Genomic DNA, 13,991 nt, shown 5'->3' with positions numbered 1-13,991 from the left:
AGAATACCAGAACATTAAAAAAGTAACTACAGTAAATTGTTATTAGCATAGATTTTGACAATAAGTTGGCTAATTTGATTGATTGAAAATCAGTAAGATAGTAGATAGTTCTCATGGGCGTAGGTAAATTAATTAATATCTAAAATTATAATTTATTTGAGTACGGATACTGAGCATCTATCATTTTTTACTTTTATAGATATATTACCTAAGTATGATAAACAAGGTTGATTTTTAATCGAATTTCATGCCTTTTGATTCTCTATTTTTAAGTTTTGAGTTTATTGCCCTGAAACTTGAAAGTATGCTTATACAGTGGAACCTCAAGGGAAATGCAAAAAAATTCGAGTTAATGAGTTTTCGACTTAATAATGAGTAGTTTGAGATATAGGGGATTTAAATGCTAAAATTTTAGAGTATACATACATTTATTAAAACAAATTACATATTAGTGAAATCAATATATTTACCTATTTGTATGTCCCCAGTTATTTTGAAAATTCTTCAGTTTTTTCCTGCAAGATAAGCCTTGATACACTTATGTTTTTATCACGTCACTGCTTGAATCAGGTGAGCACGCATTCCTCTACGTCAGGAAACTCGGCTTATCGACGTAGTTTGCAAGACAAGCTGCTAATTGATTCGTATATTAGCAATATTTCGGCTGATTTTGTATAAAATCTGTTGAATTATTAAACATGAAAATGTTACAGCGATTTATCAAAGACTCTTAGTACTAATAGAGTTTATTTTACTATAATGCATTATTCCTAGAGATGAAAATTAATATCGATTAGATATAATTTTCCTATGAATAATTTTATTATAAAATTTAAATTCAAATAAAAAAATTGAACTTGAAATTCATCTTAGCTATACAAATATCACTGGCATTATATGTCCCTTGGTTTTTGAAACATCGAAAGAATAATAAAAGAAAATTTTTAATTTTGAAAATTAGTCCGGGTATCGAAAAATTTTAGTCTGATTTTTCGTCTTATATCTTCAAGTTATAACAAAATTCACAATCAAAATTAAAAATGTACATTTTTATTTGTTTACCTGAAATTACTTGATCATTTTATACATCCTTAAGATTTTGCAATAAAAATATTGACAATCAAAACATTTCATGAAATAATTTCATGATATATACCTCAAAATTCCACTGTTGGTAAATAATATAATAATGGAGTTTAACCTCCGTTCCTCAGACATATGTCTATAACAGAGGCCCTCCATATCATTATTTTTTATCATTTTTTATTTAAACTAAATCCGAATTCATACAATTATGATGTGGGTGAAGTCGGTTACTTCGTTCTTATCCAAGCAACGACAGTGTGATCAATTTATTGAACCATTAATTTGATCAGACTGCCGCTGCCTGTCTAAGTAGTCAAACGGTTAAAGGGGATGCGCTTTTGATCGACCGGCCACTTAACCGGTCCATTGTTGGTAATTATCTACTTGATGTTCGTGTTAATCACACTCTTCCTTATGTTCATATCGGGAGCAACTAGACGATTTTTGGATGCTCCCAATCGAATCTGTAGAGTTGAAAACCCTGTCTTATCCAATATTACCCTCAAATCAACAACAATAATAAAAATAAATAAATAAATACTATATTAAATACTATATATATCACATAAAACTTATGACGAGTAAAGTATGCATACTTAAGTTTAAGTAAGTACGTATGTATAATGTATACTTATATCTAAGTAACAATACGGTATAATAAGATATAATATGTATATAAGTATATTTTAGTTTAGTAACTGACACAAGAGTTAAGAAAAACACTTATCTCTCTATTATCACTCACTTCATTTGCAGTCTTTAGCCACTTAAGATCAGTTTCTATAAGTTAGCCAGTTGTTTGTGAGATATACATTATTAAATAGATCCAAGTACATACCACCACTCAACAAATTAAATTTTTTAGTACTAATCATAATAATTTTAAATAAATAATAACATTAATTTATTTATTTAAAATGTGTATTATATTATGCGCTATTGAAATTCATTCAAATAATCAAATTTATTTTCAAAATTAATCAGATACATTTTTTTTTTCAAAAAAATAATCCAACAATAAAACAATTCATTGTGTTTAAAAACAAAAAAATGTAACTCAAGTTTTCCAAAAAGAAAAAAATGTGGCTAATTCATGTTAAAATTTAAAACAAAAGTGTTTATGTGTGTAATAAATCTTCAAAACAAAAAGTGATATTGTTTTTTTTTTTTTTAATTTGATTGTGTTAAATGTGTTTTTAATAAAAAATAAATTTAATAAAAATAAATTTACATAAAAATTAATAAATTTAATAAATACAAAAAAAAAATTAAATAATTTTAAGTGTTTCACGATATGCGAAAATTATCGTTTATATTAATTGCCACAATAATGTCTACATTCTTGTATAGTTTATTAGGTATAACTGTGGGCATGAGCCTTCATTGTGCTGTACGAAAAGAAATCGATCCGTGTACATGTCGTAAAGAATATGGATCGCAAAATATTTATGTTAAATGTGAGCGTATGATATCATTTGATCAGGTGATAAATGCATTACAAAATCATTTTACACCGGATGATCATATTACATTAGAAATAACGTTTTCCAATTTAACTGATATGGGTGCGCATAAATTCGAAGAGTTAAAAGTGTTACATATACAAAATTTACGGTTGTTACATGATAATTTACGGTAAGTACTTTGATTGTTGTTTTTATATCTATCAATTTTTTTGCTTCATTATTATTAATCTAGTTGCCTGTCGATAGCGATACGATATTATTACATCTTAAGTAAGAATAAGATCCTTTATAGTCTTTTATGGCCTACTAGTACAGTAAAAGATGTTACAAAAATCAGCTTATAAAGGTAAATGATAGAAACCGCTCACATTTTGCTAAAGCCTCAAGGAACGTGTTTCTTAGGTGTCAAATAACATTAGTAACGCATGAGTGAGGGGCACAAATGTTTCTATTTGTTAATAAACAATAAATTTTTAATTTAATAAAACGATCAATGTCAAAGTTCATTTAAAAAATTAGTAAATAGGCAACTTGTATGACGTAAATGTTAAGTGTTTGTACAATAATCGAAAACTATTAAACATGTATAACGTATACGTAATACAAGTTGCCGATTAATTAATTTTGTAAGTCAACTTAAACATTAATCATTCCATTGAATTAATAATTTATTGTTTATTAACAAATTGAAACATTTGCACCACTAACTCATGCGTTACTAATGATATTTGACACCTAAGAAACACATTCGATGATATTTAAACTAAATTCGAGCGGTTTTTTTCATTTCCCTTTATTTGTAACATCTTTAGCTGTACTATAAATATGCATTGCACAATAAGAATTTGTTTTTTCGCAAGTGTGACATACGCTTTCTTTCAAGGAACACGGCTTTTTGATTGTGCCACAACGTAAAAATTGACGAATATCCGTTTTTATTATTCTTATAAAAAATGCAAAAATTATTTTAGCAACACGCAGTGTTTGTTGCCCGAAATTCTAAAAATTACAATATTTTCCATCTTAGACAATTTTGTCGACTATTGCACAAAATAGTTGGTTTAACCAAAGATGGGCTGGGTTTTAAAAAATATTTCTCACCTTAGTACCTATATACAGTTTCTTTTTTAAGTTGACATATGCTTGAAACTCCACAAATAACTTTTATCGATAAAAATGCTTCAACCGAAAAATTTTGGGTGTGTAGGCGTACATCTTACGCAGACATTAAACTTGACCTAGGTTTTCAAGCTCAATGAAAAGCTCACTCTACTTCATTACTGATAATGGATAGATGAACAGCAGACAAAATTCCTTATCGAATCTCGACATATCGATATTTAAAATGTCTTTTGCTATTCAGAAATACGTATATTTTATCCAGAAGAATTGAATTATTATATTATGTGTCTTTTCTTCTAGATAAGAAAATAATTATTTTTTAATCCTCGGTTAGAATAATGATATAATGAGTTTAAAGGAATAGGTATTATATCGATCCATTAAAGATACGCACAATAATATATCCCCGCTAATGATGAATGCCTTCAGGAATCTAAATCTAAGTTTTATTTTATTTGTTTGATTTTGAAAAAAAATTAACAAATTTAGGTCGAATTATTTTTATTTTTTATAATAATAAGATTTCAATTCAATTTTCCTATTAACTATCGCAAATTGTTTCCATTAGTCGTATTTTAGGAGTTACTCAAAAATTTCTATAATTAAAATAAAAATGGACAGGCAATTGAGAAGTGATCAACACAGAATACTCAATAAACAATATAAAAGTATATAAATAAGTATAATTGCACTGAACCAAAACATTTGTATCTATTCAAATGTTAGTCAGAGAGAAATGCCTAAGAGGAGATATTGTTTTATGCGGTTCACGATAACGAGACGTCATTAAAACTTTCTGAAGATAAACTAAATAATATTCAATATGTAAATATTTCTTCTGTTTAAAATATTTTTAATAGTAAAATAATAAAAATTTATCATTATATTGAATTCCATACATAATACTTAAATACATAGTGTTCACAAAATACTAAGATTGGAATCATATCCTTGACATTACTGCTGAGTGATGCGTAACAGAAATGGAACAAAATTTTAAAAAAGTCAAATACGTACAAAAATATTTAAAAGTATTTTCCAGTATTAAATGGTGGAAGCACTGGTTAGTTAAATTGCAATTTTAATGTGCAGTTTAGTTACTTTGTGCGTCTGTTTTTTATGTAATATTAATTTACGGAATCATTGAATACCAGAATATTTAAACATTCACGTAATATAGAAATTTGAATCGCTTTAGCCAGAAGAAACCATTATAAGGGCCGTAATACGACGGTGACTCATTTTATATGAAAGTAAAAGAGGTTTCAAACTCTCAACTATATTTTTGTCGAGGTTTTAATTGATAAAAAATATTTTGCCAAAGCCATTGATTATAATTTACTACTATACTACAAAGAGAGGCGCTAAATATTGACACCGTTCTGCAGGAAACCAAAGCTGAATTAAAATATTCACTCTCCGGTTTAATAATTATCTCTGTGCACCAAAATCACGTCAAAATGTTGCTTTTCAGGTAAGACCGAAGGATCTCAGTAGGAGAAATTTATATTTATAACCAGACCATATAAATGATCTGCGTAAGTAATGCTTTGGGCTATGCCTCAGCAGTAACTTCTTAACAGATAAGCAATTATCGCCATTTAATTGGACTCTTTATGAAGTTTTTTTTTTAATCAAGTGACTGACATAGGTGCATTTTTTGGCCTTTAAATATCCACTAAGTATTCCTTTACAGTTTAATAAAATTTATTATTTTTCCAATCTCTATATATGATAAGAAATGTTCTAAATCTATTTAATTAAATGAAAGGGACAGTTTCATTTTGAGTGAGTATTCTTGCCTTGAATCATAAAACTTTGGCTCAATATTTTTACCAGATATTTATTGATATTTTAAGAATAGAAAATTCTGAAAAATAAAACTCAAAAAAGCTGGTAGGCAAAATTTAAAAAAAAGATTCTTAATTAGTAAAAATGTCGTTACATCACCTACCTAAGATACAAACAAAAAATTAATTAAATGTAAACCAGGTTTCTTGTAATCATCCCAAGTGCCTTAACCAACTTGACCATACGTGCTCTGGGCACAATCTGTAGTTTTTTCAACTCAAATATTTTTTTTTAAATTTGTTTTTTAGTAAATAAATATTAACTTAGTTATTTATTATTTATGTTTGTTTACTAAATTTTGTATACAAATTTTAAACGCCAAAGTATTTCGATTATAATGACGATTTTTAACTTTTATTTTTCAAACTTTTTAATTTTTAAAATTAGTAAACAAAATATTTTTGATACAAACGTAATCCGGGCGACAGAAGATTGTATATTCTGGCTTAGTACGAAATTTGAAATAAATCGATCGAATAGAACTTGAGAAATACTGTTATCCATCTCGAAGAATGTAGTTTTGTAAAATACGCGCTTTAAGTCTTGACTAAGTATAATATCATACAACTCTGTCAAATATAGGCTTCCTTTAAATTTTCTCTTTTGAATGTACTTTTAAAGGTCTAAAGTTTAAGAATATGCACAATATTGATTTATTTCAAAATTATTTCCACAAATAATCCCTAAATATTTAAAAATCACTCAGTACTTCTTCAATATATAATATAAGATACATATTATAATCGCTTATAAAAGTGTATTAATCAAAATTGATTCGCGAAACTTCGTATAAATTCAATGAAGATGTACAGCTTACTTTAAAAATGTAGATACTTCTTTTCTCACGTGTTTGACTTTGTATGTAAAGTATTCAGAAATAATTCACGTGAGTCTGTAACTCTACAGCCTACATTCATTTATATCATATAAACAATACAATTATTGGTTGTTAAATTATTAAAATTTTATTAATTGATTTTAAATTAATTATTACATTTTCCCATCAATTTTTTATTTAAATTATATAAAAAATAAAAAAACAATTACGTCGGCATTAAGTCGTTTAAATTTTTCAAATACTATTTTTTAAAGGAGTAAATAGTTGGACTCTAGTAAAATTACTTCTAGGTACTTCTAGTCTTTTTTCTAATAAATAATATTATCAATCATTACTAGAAAATTGAAAATTTAACATAATAAAATGATAAAATAAAATAAATTGTATTAAACACTGATTTCACTGATTTTTTGAGTGATTAGTAATTGTAAAATATTAATTTATGGAAAGGATTCGTATAAGATTTTTCACAAAAACTTTTTCGCTTTTAATAAATATCATTATCAAATTATCAACATTTTTTCAAGATCAAATTTGTGTTGCTACTGTAGGAAATGGAGCATTTGACTTAGTAATTCACTCCTCGTCAGTATATTTTTACGGGAGACGATGGAAAATATTCATTGCCATGCGAACTTTTGCTTTTTCGATTTCGGTCCATAGAGTGGGATAGAACTACCCTACTTCCGGGCACCACATTCTCTTTTTATTTTACATTAAAAAAAAAAATTGTATTTTATGTTATAGGCAATTTCCGGGAATTTTTTTATCCCTTGCATTTTTACCTAGCCTCACCGTTTTCGAGATATATGCATTTGAAGAACAAGACAAAGATTATTTTATCCTTTCGATCAAAAAATTGAATTTGAAAGCCATTAGAAATTATATTTAAGGCGATTTTAAGTATTTTTGGTTCTTGACAATTTTCGTCATTCCTTACTGTTTTTGACATATAAGGTTTTGATCAAAAATTTGATGCGAGAACTGTATAACTACTAATTATATTTTTATTTTGGGCAATTCTAAACACATGTGGATTTTTGACAGTTTTACCTAATCATTTATTTTTTTTTTATTTTAGTCTCGCTAAGTTCAAAATTGTGAGCTCTTTGAGTTACAAAGTAGAATTAAAAGTAAAAACTTTTACTTAAGATTTCATAATATCTAACAAATAATGTTTTTACATAAGTACCCTGAAATAAAAATGTAATTATTATTACCAACTAATTTAAACTGAATATATTTTATATAATAATCGATATTTTATGAGTTAAATAAAAAACATCCATTGAAAAATAAATATATAAAAATCTGCTGTCTATACAACCTCTATATAGAAAAAAATATCATGAAGTTTCGAAGTAACATATTGAGATGGCTATAATTCAATTTTCGTTTTCCATTTGTAATATTAGAAAAAAACTACATAAAAACACATAATACGATTCTTGATTAGAGTATTTTTGCAAGAAAAATAAAAAAAAATACAATATGGTGGAATCGTCGAGGACATTCTGCAGTTTATCGTCGAGGACATTCTGCAGTTTATGTATGAAACGGATAGATTCAGTCCACTGAAATGCGCTTCCACAATTATAAATCTATGCATGTACTAAAATGAGATCGGTTTCACTATGATTAAACTTGAAATGGTTATAGAGTAAACTCAAACAGAGAAAAATAGACTTCTATTACCTTTAAAAACAGTCGCATATTTTTTACATAGAGGTAGTAATTACTTATTTACAGACAAAGATAGTTCTTTTTTTTATAATTAAAAATTATTGTTGTTTATTAATTATTATAGACAAGATTACTGGCATAAAAATTCTATAAAATTTATTTATTACTAAATTCTTGATAAACAACAAATTTTGCTTTCTTTTGTTAATATTTTTATCATTGTTTTTGATAAAATTTTTATATGATTACTAATTATTATTATTATTATTATTTGCAAAGGTAATTAACATTTTGTTAAAAATCTGTTAACAAAAAGTTGTGCTGTAGATTTATACAAAATAATTTTAAAAAGTTCTTTTTAAAATTGTATGAAAAAATTTATTTGACCTTATTTTAAGCAAAACAATTTTTTTTGTAAACCAGGCTGATGATTTTTCTCTTTTAACAATATTACCTAATTCTATTTTCTTCCATCTTAAATAGAAATAACATATTTTTTTTAGCCTCCTACATGTACAAAAAGTGATATTATGAAGTCTTGATGTATTTGTGTAAAAACTATGTTATAACGATCCCTAAAATATAGATATTTAAGGAGTATTTATAAACCACGTGCCCCGCTGAAGAATCGGTGGGAATATTTCAAAAACTAACCTTAGCTACGTAATTTTCAAAAAAAAATTTTATAACTTGAATTGGCAGTTTAGGATAGTTCCTCTTTAGGATAGTTTCGAATTTTAATTATAAATTTTGTTCGAATTTGGGAAAATTAGCATCGAAAATTAAGAGTAAATTTTTCGATTTATACAATAGTTTTTGATATAAATATTATCGAAGATAATAAATGAGAACTCTAGGATATTTCGAAATAAATTTCGATTTTGCCTCAATTTCCTAGATCAGTTTTTTGTATTTTATAAATACGTATTTCGACTATCAAGTAGTCATCATCAGTAAGAATTAGCTAGTCGTGATTACTCTTATTATGAATGTTACTCTTTGCTCTGAGTTATCACGACTAGCTAATTCTTACTGATGATGACTACTTGGTTGTCGAAATACGTATTTATAAAATACAAAAAACTGATCTAGGAAATTGGGGCAAAATCGAAATTTATAAATAGTTTTCTTAATGATGCCTAAAGATTTAGAAAAATCACTCATATGAACAAATTTAAATTACACACAAATACAAGCAATTTCTTTACTTTAAATGTATTTTATGGAAAAAGCAAATATTGCTTACTACAACTTTCTTTATAGAAAAATATTTGTCATGCTTTTAATTAAAGAATATTAGTTTTCCAATTTTTTTTAAGAAAATTAGTCTTTTAACAGTTCAACGCAAACTTTAACAGCTCAAATCCATAAATTTAACACCGTAAGGGATATGAAAAAATTTACCCGCTTATCTTAAATCTTTTATGACTGTTTGACTCAAAAACTTTCCCCAAAATAGCATTTAATTAAGTGGTTAGAATGGCGCTTTATTATTATCGTCAGATTACAAAGTTAAAATACAGTACGTTTTAAAATCTATAGTGCCTTTAATAATAACGTAAACTTTACCTAAAATACATCATCATATTAAATAAATACATCAAAATATATAAACATTTTACAGCGATTATTGATAACGAAGCTAAGTTGGACTGATAAGCCGTCCCTAAAACAAGACGTTAAAAAAAATATTTACAATTTAGATTACATCGAATCAGTTGTAATCGACATCGTGTGGTATGCGGTATCTTTAATTCCTGTTGTCCAAATTGGCCCAGTTCGTTGATTTCCGGGAGAGGATTTCCGCGGGATGATTCAAAATCCTAATTTCGAAATGCGAGGGTACTCTGCGAAAAAAACTCAATTACGAAGATTACACCTAAGAGTTACTAGCTTTTGTACTAAATAGAAACGTTAACTCTCGAGTGTAAATAAATTAAATCAACTTTTATTTTTCCACAAAGTAATGTAAAAAAAAATTGCGATAAAATATCAAATATATTTGATATCAGTATTACTGCTGGGAATGGCAATGATATTGATATATTGTTAACATTAACTAAGTAAATCACTATACTATTTCTTTTTTTTTTTTCAATTACTTATTAATCTTTGATTTAATGTTTAATACTGATAGATAGTGATAAGACTGAAAACAAATGCCAATTACATTGAGTTTCGCTCATACAATAGCGAACTTCAAGCTGATTGTGCGATAACTAAGAAAAGACCTTCGCTAAATCAAATTATTAGGTATATTGACAGACTAAAGATCGGTTTCAAAATAAATGTTAGAAATTAACTTAAGCTAATGGACTATGAAGGGAGATTATAAAAATAAAAAAAATAATTTTCATAATTTTTCATGTATTGGTATCTAGATGACATTAAGTTAAACGAAAGCGATCTCAAGAAAGGAAAATTTGATTTTTATTATGAAATAATAAACAAATTTAAAAAAATATCGAAAATATTAACAGAAGAGTAGCCGTAAACCAAAATTAAAGTAAAAAATAACTTTTTACAGTAAAATCTCACTAAAGGTTGTTGAGGCGCTACAGAAAAAAAAAACTATTCAACATGAAATTTGGCACACAGATAGTTTATAATAATCCAGTCCTCACAGTTAGACACACTCTGTTTCCTGAAGCTTGATTAATTTTAAATGACTGTAAATAAAAAACTTAAAAATATTGGACTGTTTCACTAGACGTAGACTAAAAGACGTTGCAATGTCTTAGAATACAACGCGTTGTATTCTTAATAATAAACTGAATTTTGCAATTAAAATGGATAAAAATTGTCCAACCGAAATCAGTTTTTCCTTAATTTGTAGAACAATCCAAATGATTAAATGAGAAAACTTACGGCCACTATACCTCTTTAGCAAATAAATATTAAAAATAATAACAATAATAACAATAATAAAATTAGTAATTGATTTTTATTTTACTATTTATTTCTCACATTTTATAAATTATCTTATTGATTTTAATTCTACTTATTAATTTAGATACTTTTAGGTACTTATTGATTTTAATTCTATGATTGATTTCTAGAAAAACTTTTATTGTAATTGATTGATTTTATTGTTAATTTAATATAAAAGTAATCAATCTTCCTAATAAAATTTGTTGTTTTGTTACAATTATCGAAGAAATGGCATAATTGCATAACATTGTATACTTAAAAGGTTACGATTGTTGAATGAGGCGGGAAAACCTTTTTTTTAAATATATCTGAATAGATGGGGAACGGAAATAAACAGAAAAAGATTAAGAATTTATTTCAATTTTGCAAAACTTATTTGTAATTGGTAAATTTGTTGCAAAGATATTGTGCTACAAAAAAGCTCACATTTATACATGCACACGGGCTAAATAAAAATCGGTATACTTTGAGCTTTGGATATGAATATCTATTGAACATTTGCAGTAACCTATTAAAAAAAAGAGATCATTTTTGTAGATAAGAGAATTTTCAATCAAAAAATTTGTATTGCTATTTTATAAGCTTTATTAATTAGAGTTATAAAATTAAAAAGAATAAATTTTTCTCAATTCTTCAATTTTGTCCTTCAATATCTTGTAAATGGTTGGATTAGTGGAAAAAGTGTAAGAGACCTATTTTGTAGAGCGTTCATTTCCTACAAAAATATGCGTTGGGATTTGCTATAGATTCAATTTATGGCAAGATATCAGTTTTTACATACGAGGCTGAGGTAAAATTGGAAAACTTTGATGAGGAAGATAATATTTGGAGATTATTTTCTAGAGTTACATAGCCACGAATTTTTCGGAAGTAAAAAAAGATTGTGACCCACCTTATATGTAGATACCTATATTCACCTTCCTGAATGTAATCCTTTCGGCACCCGTGTGAATAGATCATATAGTACCTACCTAATCAGATTATTCATATGTTATTGTGTTAGACGGAACTCACATAATTTTAGGAAAATTTTTACGTGGGATTTACAAATGAAAGCATCTTTTGTGCGAACTTAATTAAATTTAATCGAATTCTATTAAGGCAAAAAGGAGCCAAAATACAAGTATCGATTGTAAAAACAAGTTTTTAAGTGACATTTTTATGTTTTTCGCACGTATTTGTTGCCATAATTTCCAGTCCGCCACTATTTTATGAGATTGGTTGATAAAACTAGTTAAAATAACTGCAGTAATAATTGGCGTCTTCTGAAGTATACTTACTATGTTTTGTATAACTAATTGTGTTTAATGATGTGTTACAAGCGCGGATCCAACATTTTTTTCAGTGAGTGGAAATTTTCCATCTTTTAAGTAATTAATAAGTTTGGTTTCGATTCGCTGTTTGTAGTATCCTGGACTCTTTGTTTAGTGGATTATCCTCTAACACATTTGTTAATTATTTTAATATTTTGGCTTGCTTAAGGACAATACTCTCCTCTCTAGATTCACGCTTGTTTTAAAAGTTGAATTTAACAAGTGAAAATAAACAATTGACTGAGTTAATTGTTGAAATACCCTGTATAGACAATTTTGAATATCAGTGCTGCATTATTTTTAATAAATTAGAAGAGTAAGTAAGAAAGATATAGCCAGTCTCACTTTACAAAGTACTAAGAGAATCTTTCTTCTCACTTCCTGGGTAGATATAGTGTATATGCACTAACTAATCAAATAATATAATTTGAATTGTAACGTATAAATTTAAAATATATACAATACATATATACTTGACACACGATTAAACAATGATGTTTACGAGAAAGTTTTTGTTCTATCTCTAACGGTTTACAAGATGGATCCTACCTCCTACGGACCCAAGACTCAATTGACCTATGTTGCTCATTTACAAACTCAAACTCACTTTTTACGTCCTGAGCGCACTGAGCAATTTCAGCTTGATATCTCTTTTCTTTCAGTTATCGGAGGGACAGACGGAAATGGACTAATTAGGTAATTTTATGAACCCCTATACCAAAATTTTGGTAATATCATCAGTATTATTTAATGCGCTACAAACTTGTGACTAAAATTAGTATACCTTGATATATATTTCATATATACAGGATATAAAAATGATGACAATCAAATGTTAATTCCATTCATTGTAAGTAAAGTTCATTCATTAGAATCATTTTATAACATACAGTTATACTGTATTACACTAAACACGAACAACGAATAAGATGATTTAATTAATTAATAATTAAAATTAATTTTATTGTTATTTATACATGCGATGTCAAATGAACATCCAAATTTATATCTATTGTTGTACAGAGTGTTCTAAACATTTCAGGTAAACCGTGCAAATTTTAAAGCTCATAATTTGGATTTTCATAATCGGGTTTCTATGTTTTCATCATAAAAGGAACTTTTGGTATCTAGTCTCTATGGCAGTCGCAAGTTATGACGTCATCACGTGCTATTTTTCTCTCTTTCTATTTGTACATTTCGAACATTTTTTTCACTGGCTAAGAATCGGTCTTACTATTACATCCCAAAGTTTCGGAAATTTTGACCGTTTAAAACACGAGATAATTAATGCCTAATTTCCCAATTTTGACCTGTTTACGTCAAAATTCTATTCTAAACACATTCATTCTTTTTTTCTTTGACCCTCGAAGTCACAAACTTTGCAGCTGATTATTAACTTTGCATTATTCCGAACCTGTGAAAAAAATAGACCAAATCTATCGACAAGGCTTTCATGATTGAAATAGGCTAAGTCTGCTGTCTTGCTACAGTATGGCCAAAAAGTTTTAGCTTAAATGCACGGTAAGAGTATATAAGTTTGTAGTGAAATAAAGTATAATTTTTATCTATACTGTACCAATCAACTGTTTCTCATACATTATACAGTGTACGATGAATTGTTTAAAATACGAAAACTTCAGTTAATATAATTATCCCTCTTCATCCCCAATACTCTACTATAGTCACAATAAAAATATTTAT

General features: G+C 27.1%; 1 protein-coding gene across 1 annotated transcript in view; it reads left to right on the top strand.

The window, feature by feature from the left end:
• The first annotated feature begins 2,333 nt into the window (after positions 1-2,333).
• The window catches only part of LOC123294889 (leucine-rich repeat protein SHOC-2), a 28,407-nt gene continuing 16,749 nt past the window's right edge, over positions 2,334-13,991 (top strand). Inside the window, exon 1 of the mRNA XM_044876075.1 lies at positions 2,334-2,721. Within this exon, the coding sequence (XP_044732010.1) occupies positions 2,381-2,721 (341 nt within the window). The 5' untranslated portion in view covers positions 2,334-2,380. The remainder of the gene's footprint in view (positions 2,722-13,991) is intronic.

Source organism: Chrysoperla carnea, chromosome 3 (genome assembly GCF_905475395.1).
Source record: "Chrysoperla carnea chromosome 3, inChrCarn1.1, whole genome shotgun sequence".
NCBI lineage: Eukaryota > Metazoa > Arthropoda > Insecta > Neuroptera > Chrysopidae > Chrysoperla > Chrysoperla carnea.
The sequence above is the reverse complement of the archived record's forward strand: the minus strand, read 5'-3'. Positions and strand labels throughout refer to the sequence as shown.